This window comes from Colossoma macropomum, unplaced genomic scaffold, assembly GCF_904425465.1.
Source record: "Colossoma macropomum unplaced genomic scaffold, Colossoma_macropomum, whole genome shotgun sequence".
Classification (NCBI taxonomy): Eukaryota; Metazoa; Chordata; class Actinopteri; order Characiformes; family Serrasalmidae; genus Colossoma; species Colossoma macropomum.
The window spans coordinates 24,553,967-24,578,013 of record NW_023494794.1 but is presented as its reverse complement, the minus strand read 5'-3'; the positions used below and the strand labels follow the sequence as shown (position 1 = coordinate 24,578,013).

At 39.1% G+C, this 24,047-nt stretch overlaps 1 protein-coding gene across 1 annotated transcript in view; it reads right to left on the bottom strand.

The window, feature by feature from the left end:
- LOC118814606 (astrotactin-2-like) overlaps positions 1-23,792 on the bottom strand; it is a 697,894-nt gene extending 674,102 nt beyond the window's left edge. Inside the window, exon 1 of the mRNA XM_036580304.1 lies at positions 23,441-23,792. Coding sequence (XP_036436197.1) covers positions 23,441-23,792 — 352 coding nt within the window. The remainder of the gene's footprint in view (positions 1-23,440) is intronic.
- Positions 23,793-24,047: the final 255 nt, after the last annotated feature.

The window sequence follows — 24,047 nt, the reverse complement described above, 5'->3', positions numbered from 1 at the left end:
AAAGAACACATCACAAATAGACCAGTTAGCCTAAATGTGATACTAACCAATAAGTAACAACCATGTTGTTGCTGATACCAGTACCAATAACCATTCAATTACAATGATAACAAGATACTTTACTGCCAAGTTGAAAGTAAGAACAAATTTATATTTTACTCAAAGAACTAAAGATTTCAGAAGAAATTCAAATGACTAACATTATTTTTTTTAAACAATGTAAATTACTTTTTTTATTAAAGAAAGGTTCTTTCCATTGAAAGGTTCTTTAGGAAACCAAAATTACACACAAAAAAAAAAAGATGATTCTTCAAATGTTTTTATATAGAACCATTTGCATGGCTAAGTGATTCTTTGCATAGTGAAATGGTCCTTCAGATAGATGGAGAATGTGTTGTGAATGGTTCTATATAGCACCAAAAAAGGTTTCTTCAATTGTTACAAACTTGACATCATAACAATAGCAGAACCATTTTTGAGGTGTATACAACTATTTTTAAAAATCTTCTATATGGAAACATATACAACACATTCTCCATTAATCTGAAGAACGTTTCACCATGCAAAGAACATATTAAGCATGCAAAGTGTTCCCTATAATGAAATCATGGTTCTAAATAGATTATTTGTCTTTACTAAAGAACCCTTGAAGAACTTTTTATTTTTTTTGCAATGTGAATAATTTTTGTTCCATTGAAGAGTTCTTTAGGGAACCAAAAATACACACATAAAAAAGATCTTTAAGGACTCTTAAGTAATGACAATGGTTTTGTTTAGAACAATGAGGTCTACACTGAACTATTTACAGGCTTAAATAATTCTTTGTATGGTGAAATGGTACTTCTGATTGATGGAGAATGTGTTGTAGATGGTTCTATATAGTATAGAAAAGGGTTCTTTAATTGTTACACACTTGACATCATAACAATAACAGAACACTTTTTAGAGCTATATAGAACCATCACCGAAAATGTTCTATATGGAAACATACGCAACACATTCTCCATTAACCTGAAGAACACTTTGACCATGCAAAGAACCATTAAAGCAAATGGTCCTATAAGAACGCTTATCTGTTCTAAAGAATCCTTAATGAATGTTCTTTTAAAATGTGTGTATATATATGGCACCTTCACTTTTAACAATGTAAGCTACCAATATTCTAAGGCTCAGTGTCCAGATGTGTACATTCCAGTGTACATTTGGTGACTGTTCTGCTCAAATGCACCTGATTTAACTGACCAGTTAATGACCAGGTTTAGTAGTCGCGTTTGAGCAGGGAAATCATTAGGGCCCTCCAGAATCCGATTTGGATCCTCTTGTTTCGAAGGCCAGAGGATATTGACTGGACAAACACATCTCTCCTCCTTTCATTTGGTTTCTCAGTTCTTTTTCTGGGCATTCTAAGAGCAACGGCAGTCATTAGAAGGTCCATGTTAGTTCATGTTTGTCCAGCCGGTGTACTCTGGCCTTAAGAGCCTCTGAAGATTTGAGGGTTTGTGGTTTGTTCAAGAGTTTGATAGAAGACCGGTAGGAATGTTTGACTAATATAAAAGCTATGGATAAAACAGGTATAGTTCTGAGCTCTTGAAAGAATGGAAAGATTTTGTGAATTCAAGAACAAAGGAGCAAAGGAGGCACTAAAGAACAGAACATTAGCCTGTTACAGTATATACGTTATTAGCCTTCTTTATTCAGACCTCCTCCAAACTGCATTCCTGTTGTCCTCTGTTGAAACCATCCCTACTTTCTTGGCCTGAAAGCTTCTCGACTTCAATGTACACTAGCAGAAAAAAACTTGCATAGAACCTTCAGACTATATGGACGTTTTAACCTCAAAATGGTTTAAGTTCTAGGACCATCCTTTGAAAGGCTCTTTAGGATAGGGGTTCCCAGCATTTTTATGGTGGAGGCCAACGGACAGCCCACAGTGGTTCTCATGGACTGGTAGCAGAGCTGAGGATGAGACATGGCAGTGTGGTGTTGCCAGAACACACACGGTTAGGCCGCACAAACACCCTGACCAACACAACCTAATATTTTGCACATGCTTTTATTAGCAGGCACCAAAAAAACAAAGTAAAATTACACCTTGAACACTTTGCTGCACTGGTTGCTGGTATAAAAGGCTACATCGGTGAACACTGGAGAGTTTGTATGCATCATTTTGTATTGGTCGCATTACAGAAATGACGATTTGCTGTAAATGTGGGTCTCCTGATGATTCGGTCCAGAACGTGTGGCTCTTTTATTTTTGTCTGCCTTGTGGACATATTGTCATCATATTTTCAAGTGAATGATGTTTTTATATTGGTATTATTTCATTCTTGGCAGCATGTTGGTGCAGTAGCGCTGTCGCCTCACAGCAAACAGGGCCTGGGTTCGGTCTCCGGCTGGGTGACCAGGGTCCTTTCTGTGTGGAGTTTGCATGTTTTCCCCGTGTCTGTGTGGGTTTCTTCCCACAGTCCTAAGACATCATGCAATCAGGCCAGTAGGCCATTGTTAAATTGGCCCTAGGTGTGACTGTATATGTCTGTGTATCTGCCCTGAAATGGACCGGTAACCTGTCCAGGGTGTTTCCAGCCTTTTACCCAATGACCGCTGGGATAAGCTCCAGCAACTCCCGTGACCCAGAAGGATAAGCGGCAAAAAATGTGTCTGTGTGTATTTCTTCTTGTGAACGAAATACACACATTCTTCTTTTAATGAAATTTCAGTATGACTACACACTTTTGGCCAAAATGTGGTGCCGCCTAGTAATCTATAGTAATCATCCACTACAATTCCACTGTCGACACGATAATAATAACCAAATTTTAACAGTTTTCAGCACATTATACATCACCTGCTGATACATTATGCATCCCCAGTTAGAGGCTTATTGTATGCCTCTGCCATTATTAATGACAAGCTCAGGCTATCCCAGCATGCCTGGACACTTTGACAAGCAACAGAAACTGGATACAAGACAGCCATGACCTCTCCTGACCTACAATCCTCACCCGCACACCCACACGCCGTCTCTCCCTCTCTCTCTCTCTCTCTCCCTCTCTCTGTACGTCTCGATCTCGGAGCAAAACAACACCTCGCACTGACACATGATTGAAACATGCTTCAGCTGAGAGAAGCCGGGAGTGGCACCAATCACTCTAGACTGTGGACATGAATTGTCCTCATACCTGTATAAATTTATTTATCTGCCTGCTCTGTGGTCCCTGTCAGTCTGAGAGCAGAAATAGGTGCAGTGCAGAGCATAGCATTAGTCTGGAAGAAGGTGCCACTTACCACTTCATTTCCAAGGCAAAAACACCCCAAAATTGTTGCCATCTCCACGTCCGTGGTTTTCTAGTTGCCCTTGAATTGAGAAGGAGAACTAATTTCTCCAAGAATCCCTTTCGATTAGCATGACATTTTCTAAAGGTTACTCAAATCAATGGAACACGTGAATGACATAACTGCGACGTTTACCATTTTCCTGCTTAAGGCCTGACCCCACAGATGAACAGGGATATTTTTCAAAACAAGAGATATTACAAGTTACTTTGATATTTGATATTACAATATATATATATATATATATATATATATATATATATATATATATATATATTTTATCTTAAATAGACATTAGATAATGTAGATAACACATGTTAGAATTAGAATATTTACTTAATTGCAAAGACATTCTCCAAACAGAGGATTTTACAGAACAGATTACTGAAATGTCTTCCTTTTCAGATCATTTATAGTACAAATTCCAGCTATGTCCCTTCCCTATGTTAGGGAATTCTTTGGTAATATAGGGTTAATAGGGTTAGGAATGAGTATGCAAAATTTCATTAATGCAGGTATTCTAGACACAGATATCTTTGGCTCTGAATGTGAAGCTAATTTTTTAGAAATATGGTTTTAAGAAAGGACGTAGAACTGCATTACTCAGTAGGATCTCTGAAAATATGCACAGTTTGTGTGAATGTTGTCAATAGTAAAAAAAAACAAAAAAACAACAAAAAAAAAAAAACACATTCGGATAGTCTATTTAGTTTCTACGGAAAACAATCAGTGATATATATATATATATATATATATATATATATATATATATATATATAGTTTTGCTCAGTGTGGTGGAAGTAAGCCTTCATTAAAGTTGCTAACTTTTGGAAAATACAGTTTGATAAGTGGATGCAAATTGAGTAAACATGCTCAAATTAATACATTTCAGTTGAGTTTTGACTTTATGATTACAGTTTAAGAGAAAACATATTGCAAATGCAATTTATCCAAAACTCTGAAGTTTGACATGACAGAAATGAACATTTCTTGCCTTAATCACCATCTTGCTGTCTCTTCAATTAAGAATCTTAAAAAAGGGTCTTGGCCTAAAGTTATGGCTCTTGAAAATAACTTTGTGATGAACATTTACATAATGTGGAGATTTCTTTACAGATTCTTCTCACTTTCTTTAAACTCTTCTAGATCACTGTACCGGTACCAGAACGCTTCTGTCGTACCGTTTGCTTCTGGTTTTTTATACATCTTTTTTTTTGCATCAAATCACCCAGGAATATGTTGAGGTAATACAGCTAGAATGCTTCAAATCTCAAAATTCAATTCCTTTAAACCATTTAATGATCCAATATTCACAGCAGTTATGATTGTCTCATTTGTAACATAAGCAGCAAATGAGCAAACGTTAGCAAATCTATTGATCCTCACTTTCAAAACCTCTGCGGTCTTGACAGAGACATCATAACCTGCAGATTGTGTGTTTTTGGAGATTTTGCAAATAATCTTCTGTTTTAACTCTTTAAAAATCTCTTATTACATGCTAGGGCTTATTATTCAGTAACTACAGAGAGATGTAAACTGGCTGAGCTATTCTTAAGTTATAAAATTGTGTAATAAAACTTGGGCCCAGGCCATTTAAGGGGTCAAACTTCCATTTCTACTGTTAGCCATTCTACTGGCGACAGAAGGCCATCATTTACAGGCAACTGTGACAGGCAAATAACAATCAAAACATGTGGTCTTGACAACATGGCAAAAGTCCGATATCAGTTTGGAGATCTATGAGGCAGGCAGTAATGAACCCCACCATTCTATCCTCTGTTACTCTGTGGTAATACTTCTTACAATTATTGTGGTTGGTGGAAAATAAATAAATAAATAAATAAATAAATAAATAAACAAACTAACTAATAAAAACCTTGAGTTTGTTACCTTTCAAACAAGACCAAGATCAAGAATGTAGCCCAAGGTATGTGGGAACAGAGCTCCATTTACTTTGAGTATGTCATTTTAGGCAAAAAAGAGGTGACAGTAAACAGGCTAAAGAAAGATATTTTATTGAGATGTTCTTGGGCAACCAAAAGCACTGCTCCAAAAAATCCTTAACACTGTACACTGCTGAGCAATGTTCTGAGGTCCAGCCCTGGAGGTGTAAATTCCAAAACAGATTCGCTGATGCAACCGACCAGTTAATGACCAGGTTTACTAGGTGAGTTTGAGCAGGGGAACTTTTGTTTGTGCTGGTCTACAGAAGCAAATTAGTTCTGAAGGCTTTCAAAAGTTCAGAAGTTCGATGCTTCTTCAAGGGTTTGGTGCAATGCTAGAAGGAATATTAGACCAACTTAAAAGCTCTGGAACAATTCTTGAAGTCATGATTCGGGAAAGATTTTGCAAGCTCAAGATTTGTTGTTTTGTATAATGAAAAAAAAAAAGGCCATTAAAGAACAAAACATCAGTCCGCTGTTACAGCATATACATCACAAGCCATCCTTATCTACGCATTCGCCGAGACTGATAAGCTCTAGACTATTCCAGGATCTAAGGACTGCTTATCAGGCCTTGTGTGAACTAGTGTGCCATTGCATTTCAACCAATTCCAAAACCTTTGCTACACTGCATATGGAATCTACAAAAGCAAATCTAATCTAATCCTTCCGAATGCATTTTGAGCACAGTCGTTCTCCGGGGGGGGGGATATTAGTTCAATGTCTGTCCTTTTATGCCCTCGCGGTGTATGCAGACAAAATCAGTCCAAGACTCAGCAAATGAAAGCCTCTGTCCCATCCTTTTATCTTAACTCCGTCTTCCTCAATGTTCCTCCATTCCAGAGGTAATAAATCATGTCAGGGCTTAAAGATTGGGGCCTTGGGTGTTCACGCAGAGGTCAGTTAAACACCCCACGTTCATTCAGAAAGGGTATGTCTCTCTCTCTCTTTCTGTCTCTCTCTCTCTCTCTCTCTCTCCCTCTCTCTATTTAAAATCTAAACCATAAGGAGGTCTGCCTGGATTTGTAAATGTAAATTTTGCAGCTAGAGCTCACTGTGTGGTAAATGCTAAAACCGTCCTTCTCTCTCTCTCTGTCAGGGATTTGCGGGTTTTCTCGGTTAATAGCCAGAGGATTTCTAAAACACAAACTCCTGTGGTTGGGGTAACAACCACAGGGCTTGTAGTGTAAGCCCTGAAGGATGGAAAGAAACCTGCAGATCTTAAGCACAGTTTTTATTCTGTAGGGCCAGCATGGGCTGTTAAATTAAGAGTGGTGACCCAAGATCAGCTGAACCCAGTCAGGAGAATGGTGGACAAGTGACTCAAACAATGACACTCCTGATTCACCACACATTATTACATTCACATATTTGGCAGACTTACAATTTGATCAGTTTACACAGGTAGGTGAAGGTAGTGTTATGAGTCTTGCCCAAGGACTCTTATTAGTATAGTGTAGGGTGTTTGCCCAGGCGGGGATTGAACCCCAGTCTACAGCATAGAAGGCAGAGGTGTTACCCACTACATTATACCAACCTACATCTGAATATTTTTGGAGATAAGGAATTACTGGAAGTTGAGAGAAGGACCATGCGTCAAAACCCTCCTCCTTCCAGTCTAACACCCTAAAAATTCCCCATCTCTGCCTTTCTTTTCCTGTGGCAATGTTCTTTGCGATACCCACCACCACCCTCCCCTCTGTTCCTCAGTTTAATCTGTCAGTCCCACCACAATCTGAAAGAAAGGGTCTGACCTTCTCGCTCTAAAAAGAAGCCACCAATAACTCCAGCTCAAGTTCTCACAGTTCTGTCCACTCCCTCAATCACTCGATCCTCGTACTGCCACCATCTACTAAAGGCATGGTATGAACTTGAAAAATGTGATGTTTTTAAGCAAATAAATTTCTCTTTTAATACCTGTAAATCTCAGGCTTATTACATGCTAAGGTTTATTATTCAGTAACTACATGGACTTCAGTGCAAACTGGCTGAGCTATTATTAGATTATAGAAGTGTATTATGTTTATGCTGTGCACTTTATTGATAAAATACAATGGAAGTCATTTTGCTGCCTAACAACACCCAATCTTGGAGCATCACAGCGTCACCCCCAGGTATGTGGAATAAAACTTTGCCCATTTCAGGGGTTAAACTTCTATGTCTATGGTTAATCATTCCATTGACAACAGAATGTTAACATTTATAGGCAACTGTGAGAGACAGTATAACAATCTCACCTGAATACTTTTTTTATTATTTATTATTATTTATTTATTTTCCCATTTCTCCATATCATAAAGCATGTGTTAATGTATATGAAAACTTAATGTTGGTCACACTTTATTTGGATGGTTCCCTATAGATGATATAAAGATACTACAGTTGTCAATATATTTTCTGGTGATATTCAATTGATTCTCAACACATACATTATGGACAGCGCAAGGTTTAGGAGTAAGTGTAGGATTTATGTTAAAGTTAAGATTACGGTTATGTTTAGGGATACATTTAATAGAATCTATCACACTCAACTTCAAGGATCATATTTCCACCCTACATGAATTACTTATACTAATATAGTAATTTTATTTCTTGTATTAATTCTGTTTACACTGGGAGGTACAGGCAGAGAACCATACAGCAGTGCCAAATGTCATTTATTTATAAATGCTAGCAGGGTTAGCTTGGTGCTATTTCAGAATTTGTATGTCAGCTCTAGTTTAAATATGTACATGTTTAACTCATAAAAAGCATGTAAGTAAAATTACTGACTTTATATGTCTGTTTTTAAGTAATGCTACATTTAAAGGCTTGGAAGTTTGTCTTTCATTATTGTAGCATTAGCCTGTTAGCCAGTTAACTTTCTGCTATCTGTCCAACCTACTAGTGAGGGCAGAATATATGCAGTTATAAAGAGAATATAACGAATATAACCAGCCAAAGCCAGTCTGTTAGAAACAAACAGTGATGTTCAACTGGCAGTTTATCATCTGTTTGCTTTTATGGGCTCAGACTTTAGTGCTAACGAGCTAACGTAATTTCATCATCACTCGGCTGTAGTGACAGCTGCAAACTACATTTTCTTCCAGGATGCCTCAGAGACATTTAATGAGATAAAACAATATCTTAAAAAGTAAGCACACTTTTTTGACTTCGCTGAAAATGGCAACAAATGACAATTCCATTCCCTAACTGGATATTTAAGCCAGAATTGCTAAAAGCTTACACCATAATCGCAATGTCACATGAAAAATAAGGTGGATGGGGGGAAAAAAAAAAATGTTTGAACAAACACTGTACAAAAAATGTACATGCAATTGGTTTCAGAAACAGCGCATTAGTCCAGTACTGGATAAAATTTAATGATCGATTTGTCATGAAATGTTCCTACAATGTAATGTTTTCAAAATTCTATGATGTCTAAGCAGAAAAGTAGAGCACAAAACCCCACAGAGGGAGCATAAAGAACTTTCAAATGATGTTCAAGCATGAATGAATGAATGAATGAATGAATGAATGAATGAATGAATGAATGAATAACCTCCATGGTTCATGGTCAGCACAGAATTTTAAAGCACAATACAGGCTCCTATGTTTCTCATTCTCTTCTTTTTCTCACTTGAAAAAGTCTACATGCTGTTCTATGACACATGTATTTGATGCTTTTTTCTGAGGAAGTGAATGACTAGTCAATGGACGTGGGTGAAAGATCATCCTGTCTTCCGCTTACTCACACAATGTATTCTGCACTAACCATACTGAACATTTGGTACACGCTGAGCTATGCGGTGCTAGATATGAAAGCTCTCAGCCTCGATTTTTAAAACCATGCTGTGGAAATGCAGAAAAACTCCGGAAAATGCTGGAGATGACACCTCTATCTCACTTAAAGGAGGGTGCCCTTTGAAACCGGGCACATTTATTTCTCCATGTTAATGCCTGACACCCTGAGAACATCTATGATTGGTCAAGATGCTCACTGATCACAATAAAACCTAAAGTGATTGGCTAGAGGTTTATTTGCATATTGCCCACTTCTGCATTATTAGTATATAAATGTTGGCCAATAATTCAGCGAGGCTAGTGTCCCTATATAAATCTGCAAATGATACTGTGCAGCACTATTTTACAAATGTTCTCTTTTTCCCCCAATGATTCTGTTTCTATAACAAATTCTCACTGTAGTAGGTCAACTGTACCCTTGGACCACAGATGGTGAGTGGACCACTGGGACTTGAACTTGCATCCCCTCAGTAGAGCTCATCCCTGCACTGCAGAAGCAGTGCCAATACTAGTTGAGCTGCTCATGAGCTTGTATCATAGATTTTCAATGTTTATGGCTCAGCTCAGTGAGCAGTGCTGCAAATATTCTCATGTGGTTTTGCTGTTGAAACGAAAAAGAACAACAATTCACTGTGGGGCCAGTGTGTACCGACACTAAAGTCTCCAAAAACTAGTACATAACTTAAGGTCATAAACACAACACTACTGTATTTTTAATGGAATCTCTGAAACTCAATATCTGGTTTGCATATGAATGTTTGTTTTTCCATGAAAACCAATAAAGCATAGACGGAGACATGAGTCAGTGACTCAGTGACTTGAGTAGCATGTTGATGGACTCATGACAAGATTTCTCAAAGTTCATTTTGAGAAAAAAAGTGAAAAAATTGATTAAATTAAGATCACCAAACTTTAAGAGTTAAGGAAATTAGAGATTTAATGCAGTTAGTCGAAATAATGGACTTTGTGTTCTCTGGAACAAAGAGGAAAAGAACCATCCAGACTGTTACCAGTGTAAAGTCCAAAAGCCAGAGCAAGTCATGGTAGGGGGGCATATTAGTGCCCTTGGTCAACTTGTCTATCTGTGAAGACACCATTTAATGCTCATTGTATTTTCACCATGGGAGCTAGCTATGTTAGTGTCAAGCTAGCTGGGTTAGCTTAGCGCTATTTGGGGTTTTTATGTCAGATCTAGTTTGAATATGCATATTTCGAACTCAAGTAAGATTATTTACCTTTCATGCCTCAGTTTTGAAGTAACACTTTATTTAAAGGCTTGGAAGTCTGGCTTTTATTATTCTAGCATTAGCCTGGTAGCCAGTTAGCTTTCTGCTGTCTTTCCAGCCTACTAGTGAGGGCAGAATATATCCAGTTATAAAGAGAATATTGATCGGAGTGAAGTTAAACTAGCAGTTTATCATCTTGTTGCTTTGTTTAATCTATTAAACTTAATGAGTTAAGGAAAATAGAGATTTAGTTAATGGAAATAACATACATTGTATTTTCTGGGTCAAAAAGGAAAAGGACCATCCAGACTGTTACCAGTGTAAAGTTCAAAAGTCAGGAACAGTCATAGGATGGAGTATATTAGTGCCTTTGGTCAACTTGAGCATCTGTGAAAGCACTATTACTGCTGAAAGGTATATACACATTCATTTTACATGTCTTTTTTCAGAAATATGCACATTTATTTAAATATGACAATGCCAAGCCATATTCTGTACATGTTTCTACAGCATGGCTGCATAATCAGAGACTGTAGGTGCTAGACTGGCCTTCCTGCAGCCCAAACTTGCCTCTCATTGAAAATGTATGCAGCATTATGAAGCACAAATTACAATAGCATAGGTCCTGTACAGTTAATCAGCATGTATAATGGAAAAATGGCGATAAATTCCACTTTCAAAGCTGAATAAACTGGTTTATTGAGTCCTCAAATGGGTATTAAGTGTTGTTAAAAGGAAAGCGTATGTAATACAATGGTAAACACGCTCTTGCCTCAACTGTTTTTGAAATAGGCCTTACATTTGGAATGAGCACATATTGGCAAATACTATTCCAACTTATTTGGAAACTCAAGACTTGACTCAGACTCACATGAATCAATTTGGAAACATTCCTACAATACTAAGAAAAAAAGGAAATGCATTCAATTGAAATAATTTCAGCAAACTTAATTTACAAAGTAGGTATAGATCTACAAAGTTTACTTCCAGGTGATATAAAGCTAGTTGAAAGCTATTGCATGCAAATGGCCCAAGTTTCATATTCCATTGAAACCAATTAAGAGAAATAAAGTAAACGTATTCAGTCTACATATTCTCTGCAAACATTTCGAACAAGAAACACATCCTGATCGACATGTCAGCTCAGGTGACGGTTCACAATAGAACCTCAAATCCTTCCGGCAGACAACAACAGTTTCCACAAACACGAAGTGCATTTCATCACTTTAGCCCCAGACATCCTTCAGCCTCCAAGGCAGAGGCTTACCACAGCCAGCCAGCCTGGACAAAGCACAGGGGCCCTCAGCCTCGAGAAAGGTCCAGGTAAATTAGCCGCCACCAGTAACCTTCAGTACTGCCCAGGATGAAAATCCATCTCAAGAGCTGACACAGACAGAGTCCTGGAAGAGCGCAGTGGACTCACAATGCGGCCAAATGGGAGGACATGGAGTCGTGACTCAAAACCGGGCAGCTGTCGTTAATGAGAGAAGCCGAGTGATTTGCAGGCTTTCGTCCCGGCCTCCTCTCTCTGCCCTGCCAGCACTTTGCACACAAGTGGCCTTAGCACAAGAGGCATTGAGCTGCACACATCATTCTATTTACTACTTGGACCCTTAAAGTAACTCTAATGGGAGTAACTTTCCACTCCTTAAATTTGCACTTTAGTTAGATGGGTACTTTAGGCCCAGTCCTCTCCAAGGGACTGAAAGACTAGAGTTGCTATTAAGCCTTTTGTGCTTGCATTCAAGGCACAAATCCTCATGCATATCAAAGGATTCAACATGACAATGGCAATAAATAAAATATTATGCAAAGAAATACCTGAAAAATCTTAGGTCGGGCTGTCGTGCTTCCACTGAATGATCCTTCATCGGTCCAAATAAAAACGTTATGATAAAAGAGCCTTTCTGACATGGTCTATTGACCACTTGAGGAGTAACTACTGATTCTCAAAATTTGCTGTTTGGTTAGTGGAATGACTTGAATGGGCACTTGAGGCCCAGTCTTCAACAAGTCAAGTTATCTGTTGCAATTATCTCTTACTTAAGGTGCATTTGAAGTAAAGATGGACAATATTCTAATTAAATGAAGTATTTTCACAATACATGATACAAACATACAATGATAAACTGTGACTATCACAGCTAGGCCTTCAATTCGGACCAGACCAATTCAGTCAATTAACAAAGAATCCAAATACGATATGACACACTTTGTCAGATTTCTCTGAAATTATTCTCATTACAAACCACAAGACACAACAACACACTGCAAACCATTACCCGATTCCACTATACACCCTACAACCCAATATCTGTGAGCTACACTAATCTAATGCTGCTGCACATGAAAGTGTGGTCATTTTAGATTGAAAACAGACATTCAAAGCTTGCAAAAGACATCAACATATATTTGACCTTGTGTGTAGCAGTTTTATAGTGAGTCTTTTAGTAAAGAATACCTGACATGGAGCTGCTGCCACTGTTTATTCATTCCTAACAACTATCCTGGATAGGCTACAGCTTATACTAACATTCAGTGACATATCTAGATCTTTCAGAAGGCCTAGAGAGAACAATATGTAACGAGACAGATGCTCATGGTAAAAAACAAGAAGTGTGGCTTTACTTGAAAAGGGTTTGAGAATACTCACAGTTGGTAGACAGGTGGTGGTCAAAACCAAAAAGGCCAAAATACAGAGAACGACAAACATAACAAACTATATCAGGTAACCAGATCCAAAACAGCAAAGACAAACAGTCAAGAGGTCCACAAAGATGGTCAGGAAAACCCAAAACACTCAGTAGCTCTACAGAGAGAAGCAATACTAAAGCCCGAGCTTAAACACTAAGCTAGATCTAGTCATATAATATACATGGCAGATAAAACAGGATAGTACTCAGGTGAACAGAAACAGTGATTGGAGGATTGGAGGTTCATGGGTCATGTGATCTACCAGAGAATTCTGGGAAATGGAGTCTTTATGAAAGTCAGAGTGGGAGGATGCATGGCACAATAAGAGAGCTTGCTTGGCTGTATCTTCCTATTTACCATGTGGAAAAATTCCTGATTTGACAACTTTCTATGGCTGTTGTAGCACTTTAATTTCTTTGTTTCAAACCAAAACTAAACAATCAAATAAGAGTATTTCTACAATACACACAGAGTTTCAGTGCAACAGAAATGCTGGCTCTGTTAAATAAAAATGAGCAAAAAGTCACAGACATGCATTTTTTAGTCCCCTGAAATCATTAAGCTTCTCTGAATGCCTAGAAGGTTAAGAGGCTTCCACACTGCAGGTTCACAAACAAGTTGGAAAAGACAAAATACACCAGCAAGGCTACGAAAAACTACGGAGCCCCGCTGGTGACATCCTATATAAATGAAAATAATGCGTGGCCAGGCCTTCTTAACGCTTTTGCAATGGTTAAAATGCACTCATAGTTTTTACGTAAAGTGTGGGAACAAGATCCTAATGCCTGACCACGACTTGGTAAGCCGTGATCTCGTTCCCACGCCGTACTAAGTCGTGGCAATGCATTAGGATCTCGTTCCCACGCCTTACTAAGTCGTGGCAACGCATTAGGATCTCGTTCCCACACTTTACGTAAAAACTATGAGTGCAATTTTAACCATTGCAAAAACAGGCTAAGAAGGAGAAAAGCGAACTCAAACCATTGGTAAAAAACAAATTAATGAATCTATATATATATATATATATATATATATATATATTATGCAGTTTCTCAGTGTTCTACCAATGATATACTCAGAAGAAGTCTATCATAACATCATTTATCATAACCATAACATATCGGCATATTATCCACCTACAATCTGAAGCAGCAATCCTCATGCTTATGAAAGGATAACTGAAATGTAAATGGTTTAATTATCACCAATGTCATCTTGAAATCAATGCATCATTACCATAAACTTCTTGCAAAAAAGCCTGAAAAAACACCCAAAGCCTTGTCTTAGTTGGCATGCTGCCCTTGAGCCGTTCTTGATCAGTCCAATGAAAAACTGTGTCAAAACAAAGCACACAGTAAAAGCTCTATACATTATTTATATGCCGCATTATCATCACAGTCACGGGAGATTTAATTAGCCACATTGCCATGGGCTACTTTCCAGTGCTAGGTATACATTTGTATCTGCAAGTCACACTCTTTTATCAGCAATGCATGAATGCTAAAAGCACAGCACAGTGCTTCAAACAGTGCTAATAACCATGCTGAGTGCACACTGAATCTAGGGAAGGTTTTCTAGATGAGTTGATCTCAAATCCACTGTCTCCAGTGAAGAAGACCATAAAATGGATAAAATTGCAAGAATTGCGATTATCATACTACATATTATGACTGCTAGATGCCTTGAACTGCATAGGCAGATCAATACTATGACATGGTTAAAAGAATAATAAAACACAAACAAAAATACAAAAGGTTCCTGTTACCCCAGATTATTTGAAACATGTTTTCAGTCCACATTTTCCTACTTTGGTTCAGTGCTGGAGCTAGGAAGCCTACTTTGTTAAGAAACAGTAGAAGTCAATAGTCACCCAAATCGTTTTGTGTAAAAACATCCCCAAAACTTCTCTCACACTACATCCAGATCTTCAAAAAGGTCATGCAGACTTCTTGAAGTGATGTAGGACTCATCATAACTTACTGTGAACTACAAAAAAATGAACAAAACTTCATAGTGTAGCTGGACACACTACAGACAACAGGGCTGTTGTGTCAAAATCGGATTCCCATTTTCATGCACATAAGCATAAAAGCATATTGTTTATGATTCACCTCCACAATAGCATGTTTACAGGATAATTTTCAATGCAAGTTAATATGGAGAGATTTTATTCTATGGAATTTTTACAAATTTCCTTCGGTCCATTGATAATAAATGTTCACACAATGTTTTAGGGGTTTATTAATGGAAAACATCTGGGTTACTGTTGACTTCTAGTGTTTGTTATCAATGTTAGCCCCTGTGGGCCAGCACGAATTTGGACGCTAACCATGTCTTGGCTGATTGGGGTGAATGGAAAAATTAGATTGTAAATTAGATTTTTTTCACTAAACCCTTTTTTTCAAGATTGGCCTGCATTATTTTTTAGCAAACAAAATTTATTTTTTTTGAGTTATATGGATACTTTGATTCATTAAAACACTCACATTAACTCAAAAAACATTAAAGCTCTTTTGCACATCATAATCTTCTGCAATATCTGTAATGCACAGGCCAATTTCACAATAACTACAATAGATTGCACACCTCTACTATAGACCAGTGGATTTCAAGCCCCACTGCAGCTCTTTTATGTCTTTTTTCCATACATCTGATTCAACTAATCAGCTTATTATCAGGTGGCTCATGGGTGGAATAAGGTTAAAGTGTTGCATGGACAGCATAAGGCTGTAAAGAAAAGGATTCCCTCTAGATTTGTTTTGAGAACAGCTGTTGTAGGACACTGTGCTCTCTTCCAATGCAATGCCGATATTTGTCTGTAATACACTTTCTGATTTATCTCTACAGTCCATAGGATAAAGCCAGGGAAAAAAAATTGCAGTGATGGTGCAGGATGGTGCAACAATGTTTGCAACAAAATTGTCAGCAATGTTTTCTGCTTAAAGGAGAATTCTACCCAGACTTCCAATTTTTGTATTATTCTCTACAGCCAGAAAACCTTTGAACTGTTGTGTGCTTTCCAAGAGAGGATATGCTTACAGTATTTTTCTCTCCAGACTTGTCAAAAGGCATCAAACCAGACAGTAAATGAATCCCACAGGCCACATGAGGATGAATCAAGCCACATGGCAAAAGCTTGAGGCCTGGATTTGCTGACGTGAGACTTTTTACCAGGAGAAATGATTGTCTTCCCTAAGAAGCCTAATTTGTTCTTATAGTGCTGTTCTATATAGATACGTTTTTATGCTTTTTCCAATGCTTACCGTTGCTAATTCTGATGTTTTGACCATTTCAGTCCATAAAAATGAGTCATCTGGACAGTTGTGCTTTAGTTTCATTGCATTCATTGCATCAAAAAATAGTCTCGTTCCACTCGGTTCCTGAAGGGTTATTGACTTAGACATACAGTTCTAGTAAAAACCTTTCATGGGTTTACACTGATGAGGCATGACATTATGACCACCTCCTTGTTTCTATGCTCATTGTCCATTTTATCAACTCCACTTACTATATAGGTGCACTTTGTAGTTCTACAGTTACAGACTGTAGTCCGTCTGTTTTTCTGCATACTTTTACCATGTTCTTCAGTGGTCAGGACCCCCATGGACCCTCACAGAGCAGGTACTATTTGGGTGGATCATTCTCAGCACTGCAGTAACACTGACGTTGCTAGTACGAGGGGATCAGACACAGCAGTGCTGCTGGAGTTTTTAAACACTGTGTCAACTCACTGTCCACTCTATTAGACACTCCTACCTTGTCAGTCCACCTTGTAGATGTAAAGTCAGAGACGATAGCTCATCTGCTGCTGCACAGTTTGTGTTGGTCATCCTCTAGTCCTTCATCAGTGGTCACAGGATGCTGCCCACAGGACGCTGTTGGCTGGATATTTTTAGTTGGCGGACTATTCTCAGTCCAGCAGTGACACTGAGGTGTTTAAAAACTCCAGCAGCACTGCTGTGTCTGATCCACTTGTACCAGCACAACACACACTAACACACCACCACCACGTCAGTGTTACTGCAGTGCTGAGAAAGATCCACCACCCAAATAGTACCTGCTCTGTGAGGGTCCATGGGGGTCCTGACCACTGAAGAACATGGTAAAAGTATGCAGAAAAACAGACGGACTACAGTCTGTAACTGTAGAACTACAAAGTGCACCTATATAGTAAGTGGAGCTGATAAAATGGACAATGAGTGTAGAAACAAGGAGGTGGTCATAATGTTACGCCTGATCGGTGTATAACTTTTACATCATGTGGAGGTTCTTTAATCTTGTAAAATGTTCTTCAAATTTGCATATCTCATCTAGAAGAATGGTTCAAAATCATGGTTCTCAGTCCAGTCCTCAAAGCACCTCAGTCAGTCCATGTTTTTGCTCTATTCCACCACCCAACACCTGATCCAGGTAATAAATGTTTAGGGCTGGGACCGTCTGGAGGTCCCCGAGGACTAGTTTGAGTGCCATTGCTTTAAAGAAACATCCACTGAAAGGTTCTTTAGGCAAACAATAGTTCTTCAAAGAACCCTTTTTGGCACCTTCATTTATAAGAGAGCATTTACAGAAGAAGTGGCACTCTATCAAACACTAAGAATAAAATCAATAGTTTTATGCCAAACCAACCTATGCAGTCAGTATACCCTGGGCTAATAGAAAAGGCTGGCTGTAATTAAGCAGATGTCTGTGAATGTTTTCCAAGTAGGCCAAGCTACTTTCACAATTTAAGTCACACCTGTTTGTTTTCTTGTTAATTATGCAGCGCTAAACAATGCAAGAACAAATGCATTGTTTCTCGAAGGTGTGTGAAAGCTAATTTTGCACAATGAGCCCCTGAAGCTCATTGTATGGAAACTATACCCAGCTTTTTAATAAACGTTCAGGCAGTTTAATCAATTGTAGCGGCATAAAAATCACCAGGTATTCAAAACGTAGTTGTACTGTGAATAAGCAGAGCATAGCTTATCCCAAGACTACTTTATGTATGACAATGTAATTGCTGCACACTGACAGATATGCTGAAAATTTGATGAATACAAAGATCATTTGATTATTTTATGGTAACCTGGGAGAGTCAGATGTGAAGATGATGATGTTGTTATGATTTTAGTGTTTTGCACTCTTAATAAAAAGGGTTCTACCTTTGTACCAAAAAAGTTATATGACTTGGAACAATTGCAGATCCCTTTTTGGTGCTATACATGACTATTTTTTAAAGAACCTTACATAAAAGCTTTTATTATCTCAGAGAGGAACCTTCTAACAATGCATTCATATGGTTCTTTGAATTGTCACAGGTCTATGTAAAGTATAATGATTGCCTTTACTAAGGAAACCAGGAAGGAAAACTTTTTTTAAAGGTGGGCTCGACTCATTGTGTTTTATTTCAAAGGCAAGAAGCAAAATGTTGTATCTCATTTTTTTGCCATTTTTCAGTTTTTGACATAATTTGAAAATGACTGTGACCCTTTACATTATGTATAAATTTTATGATGAATGGACCAAAAGAAATGGTCCAAAACTACTTGGAAAAAAGTCTGGTTCCATAGACTTACATTAAAAGTAAAATGTGTTCTTTCCTTCTCTTGTAAAAGTTAACGTTTTGGAGATTTTCTTTCCCAGTTTGGAGGTTTTGTTCCCAGTTTGTTCTCCAGGTTTTAAACAAGTTAAAGAAGTTATATGTTAACACATCATATAAACAGCAACTTTCTATTAATTTTTTTTTTCCTTTTTTCCTAGAAAATGAAAAAAAAAAAAACATAATTTGACCAACTGCACCCAAACATTTGCACACAACTGTACTTTTAGGGCTTATGCAATAGTCCTTCATCTTCGCCTGCCTTGTCAGTGAGCATTACAAATTTCCCATTAAAGATTTATTATGTAAGCTTCTGCTAAGACTTTTACAATGTGGGATTATTTAATGAAGTCCTTCACACAAAGCCTTTGAAATATGTAGCAGACTTTAAACAAGAGTTCAATGTACAGAGTCTCTTTTTCACAGATAATTTGATTCATTCATCCCTATCAATTCATCAAAGCAGCAAAACCTTTAGCAGTACGTATCGTCCATCATTTACAACATTAAAAAAAGGCCAGGTAATAAACACAGGCTGGGTACGCAATGGGGAAAACTCAGCAGCAGGCGTTTACACCCAAGACTTCACAACATTAACATATCTGAGCCAAAAAAAAACCCTTCCAGGACCTGAACAGCTGCAAGTGCTGCCAGGACCCCAGCACTAAACCCCACCACTATGTGCTCTCACATGCGCAGAGGCAATAACGCCTTCATTCATTCACTTTGAAACACATACACATGCACCTTACCCTCTACTCACTGCAGCTCTTTCTTTTTTCTCCCTCTCTGTCTTTCTTCTTGAAAGCAAAGCCAAGGCCAACGCAGGCTTTAATCTCACTCACTACCGTCTCAGACCTCAGCTCACATCAGCTCCGCTCCCTAAAATCTGTTCGTTTATGATCGCAATAAACATAAACAAGCAAATTAGATCATAAAAGTGCATGAAAAAAATAATAGTGCTATACTGCTAACACTAACACCACCACATTGGGTTATAAAGGGGCATCGTTTACCCCAAGGGGCATCTGGGTTGACTCTTACTCAGGGAAAGGTAGGGCTGCTCAATGATGCAGCATAAATAAGTAAACATACAGTCATCATATGCTTTGAAACTGTTCTGTTCGTTATAATAAACACATACATGAGTATGAGAGTATGAGTGCATTGAGAAACTACTTTGGAAGCACGTAGCACCCTGGAAGGTAGTCTATAAAGGTGCAGGTGGGAGTTGTTTTGATGAAACAGGGCAGCCCAGTAAAGAAAATGTGCCCCATACTATATTAATATTTAAGAAAACGAACAACAAAAAAAAAAAAACGTATTAAATAAATAAGCAGTCAGAGTGCACGCATAGTACTAAACACTAATGCAGGCAGTCAACAATGTCATATAATCATGTGCAGTCGTATGCAAAAGTTTGAACACCCCTGGTCAAATGTTTTGTGAAAATGAACACTTTAACGGCATTTTTCCGTAAATTTTAGTGCCCAATTCCTGCTTATTTGCTAAGTTTCGCATATCAGAAAAAACTTAAAATACAAAGTGTGCCATAACTTTTGCAAATGACAATTTTAGGTTTGTTCTTTTGTTGTTGTTTTTTTTTTGTGTGTGTTTTTGCTTTTTTCTTTTTTTCCCCAACAGGTTAAATTCAGCAAACAGTCATTCTCCATTTAAATGTACAGGAGTGTGTTTTCTGTACAGAATATTTTCTTCTTTTGTTTTTTCCTCACTCAGAAAATCAACAAAACTTGTCATTTGACCAGAGGCGTCCAAACTGAGAGGCGGCCCTTAAAGTGCAGGTTCTAGATTAAGTTCTAGAGAAAGCTTCGGGACAAAAATGTGTCATAAAAACAAAACACTGTACAAATCATCACTGTTTGGGGATTAAATCTTACCCAGAATGAAGGAGGGCTGCTACATGCTCTAAAAGTGTTTATCAGCATCAATAAACACATACAAGCAAACACGCAGGTAGAGAAACAGCCATGGAACCATATACACACAAAGACCACCACACATTAGGGGGGTATAAAGATGCAGCATGGAGAAAACAATATAACTATGTAGCACCGCCAGCCTGAGGATGTTCACTGTACACCTGCTCACTGGATGGGTTTATTGGGTGAATATTACCCAGGATGTTTTATTTTTTTATGTAATAAACACAAACAAATAAGCAAACTGAGAGCAGAAAGGAAACAGCAGGTGATTTCAGGACTGTAACTGTTAAACATAATAATAATTAACAATCTGGATTTTATAATAAATCGAGCATAGTAAAGACTCGTGTGCTTGATTAAGAGCGGAATTTGTATTTTTATATTTTAAAAATCTGCATTAGCTGCACTGTTGGCCACTTTATGACCATCTCGCTCAAACATGCAGGCTAAGATGAAAAGAGAGAAAGTCTATCCAGGGTTATAGGCCAGTTCTGAGTCCCAAATCAGCATAATGTTGCTTTATGAACTTAAAAATAATAATCAATTGAAATAATGAAGTTTTTATTAACTCAGAGTGTGTTTCAGTGTTAAATCTCAGTGTGACTGTGGACATGACAAAGTCTGCCACATATCAACCGATCATCTGATCGGTCACCACTCAGCTCATTTGCATAAAGTTGGTCCAGAACGAGAGAGCAGAGAGAGGAATCAGTGATCTGATGTGTCAGTTTTATATGTCTATTTTCTTCTCTCGCTTCATTGTAGGACTGACTGACGAGTTCTGTTTCATGTAAATTACAAAAAAAACTGAAGCAATCAAAAAAGGAAAATCATTTAGCATGACATCATCGGTCACGTTACATATATGCTGCTTAAAATTTCAGCACCCCCGACCTAAAACACCCCTGGATTGCACGAGTTAGGGGTGTAAAGGTGCAGCTTTAAGGAAAACCGCTTTATATCATCACTGTTGAAACAAAATCTTGTATCTCCCTTTTAGCCATTTTTCATTTTTTTGACATGTTATTGTTTGGAAATATTGGCTTTCTTTTATACTGCTTGAAAATTATGATGAATGGACCAACAGTGCTCCAAGTGGTCCAAAAGGGCTTGAAATAAAATCACTTTAGAGTAATTTATGTGAAATGTATTAATGTTTTTCCCTTCTCCTATAAAACTACCATTTTCAGGATATGAAGTTTGGTTAGGACAGCGACGTTATCCGCGTAGCTCATGCTTAGTCCACTACACTGAGGTGCAAATTTATGTAAAGCTGCTGTAAATCAGCCAATATAAACTACAAATAGCTTTTTCTCACATCACTTACATTAACAGCATAAACATAATAGATACAAACAAGTAAACAGCCAGGTGCACCACACGGGGAGGGCAGTGGTAGGGGGTTATGAATGTGCAGCTTTCGCTTGCACAGAGAAAACAGTGCTACAGAACCACGTGGCTTTAGCTATGACCACCACAAAGGGCTATAAAGGTGCAGGTTCAAATATTGTCAATACAGTTCAAGAGGCTGAATCTCAAACACAATGATGCACAAACACAAACAAGCAAACAAGCAAACTGCTCTATAACCAGCACCACACTGGGGATTTTGGGGAAAGGGGGTACTGAGGTGCAGCTTCCACTATCCAGCTTGCTTTGAGACCACCACATCGAGGGGGGAAGCCTATAACAATGCGGGTGCAATATATCTGTAGTCTAAAGAAATCAGTACAAACTGAATTGAATCTGTTTACGAGGCTGAATTTTAATCAAACTGATTGATTTATTTACCTGTTTATTTATTTGTTTATCCATCTATCAGTGTAACTAACTCAACTGGCAAACTACTACATGGCCACATCGCTTGTTCTTGCAGTACTCACATTGGTGCACACAAACACAAACAAGTAAACAACCAAGTAAACAAAGTGCAGATAGGAAACAGTCCTGACTGTATGACAACCATAGCACTATCCAGTGATGACCAACCATGTGTAGCTCCCACTGGAGGGGGGGTGCAGTTTTTATGTGCTGGTGCTGAGGGGCTGCAGGTGCAAATACCTGTGAAGCTGCTCTGGTTTAATCTATACAGGCTGAGCTGAACTGGATTCATGAATCTGAACCATAACTGTTTGTTGGTTGGTTGGTGGAAGAAACACAAACGAGTTGCTATATAACCAGCACCATTCTGCGTGGTTGGGATGGGGGCGTGGTGGTGGCGGTGGGGAGGGGGTTAATGAAGGTGCAGCTTTCACGTGCACAGAGAAAACAAAGCTATTTATCCATGACCACCAAGCTGAAGGGAAACCTATAAAGGCACCAGTGCAAATAACTGTAAAGCTGCTCCATTCAAACCAATGCAAACTGAACTGAAATGAACTGAATTCACTCTAAACTACAACGGCTTGTTTATTTATCTGCGTGATAAACACAAACAAACATGCAAAGCTCGCGTTCACACTTATTTACACTAACCCCACCGCTCTGGAGGGGGCAGCTTTCAAGCAATAGTGCAGTATAAGCACCTTGCACGCGCTTGTCCTAACAGCATCACGCTGAATGAGGGGCAGCTTTCACGTGCACGGACAAAACTGCTAGACATCCTGGTAGCTCGCGCTCATACCACCGCACTGGGGGGGTTGGAAGGGGGGTGGGGGGTTATCAAGGTGCACATTTCCATAGAGCTGAAGTGAAATGAACTGAATTCACCTACAGCATTATTTACTTCACCTACTGCTGTAATTAACACAAACAAGCAAACAAACTGCTTCGTATGCGCGCGCAGCTCGCGCGTACACTTACTGACACTGACCCCACCGCGCTGGAAGGTGCAGCTTTCAAACAACAGTGCAATATAGCCACGCAGCACGCGCGGACACCAAGGGAAAGCCCAGTAAAATGGTCAGTTTCCAAGCCCACTGCTCGGAGCCCAGACCTTACCCAGGGTGAAGTAGGGCAGCGCCGTGTTGTCCAGGTCGTCCAGTACAGAGATGTGGCCCGGGACGTCCGTCCTGACCAGCAGCAGCAGCCGGGACTCCCCCCCTGAACCTGCGCTCGCGCTGCCCGAGCCTGGAGCAGCGCTGAAGCTGAACTCGTTGTCCCTGAGCGCGGGCAGCGTGGACACGGTCACGGTCTTCAGCTGGCACGCGCTGCTGCTGTCCGCCGCCGCCGCCGCTGCCGCCGCCGCCGCCGCGTGCCTGTCCTCCTCGGTCCGCGCGCCTTTGCACAGCAGCAGCGAGAAGAAGAAGGAGAAGAAGAAGAGGAGGAAGAGGAAGAGGGCGAAACGCGCCATTCCTCTCAGCCTGGTGTCCCCCCTCTACTCTCTCTCTCTTTCTGTCTCTCTCTCTCTCTCTCTCTCTCTCTCTCTCTCTCTCGTCTCGCTTTCGTTCGGCTCTGAGTGGAGCGCACGAGCCGCACGGTCGTTTATAGCGCGTGTGCGCGCGTGCGTGTGTGTCTATACGTGTGTGTGTGTGTTTGTGTGTGTATGTGTGTGTGTGTGTGTGGCCAGGAGGCGGCAGTGCAGAGTGAGAATGAAAGAGAGTGGACG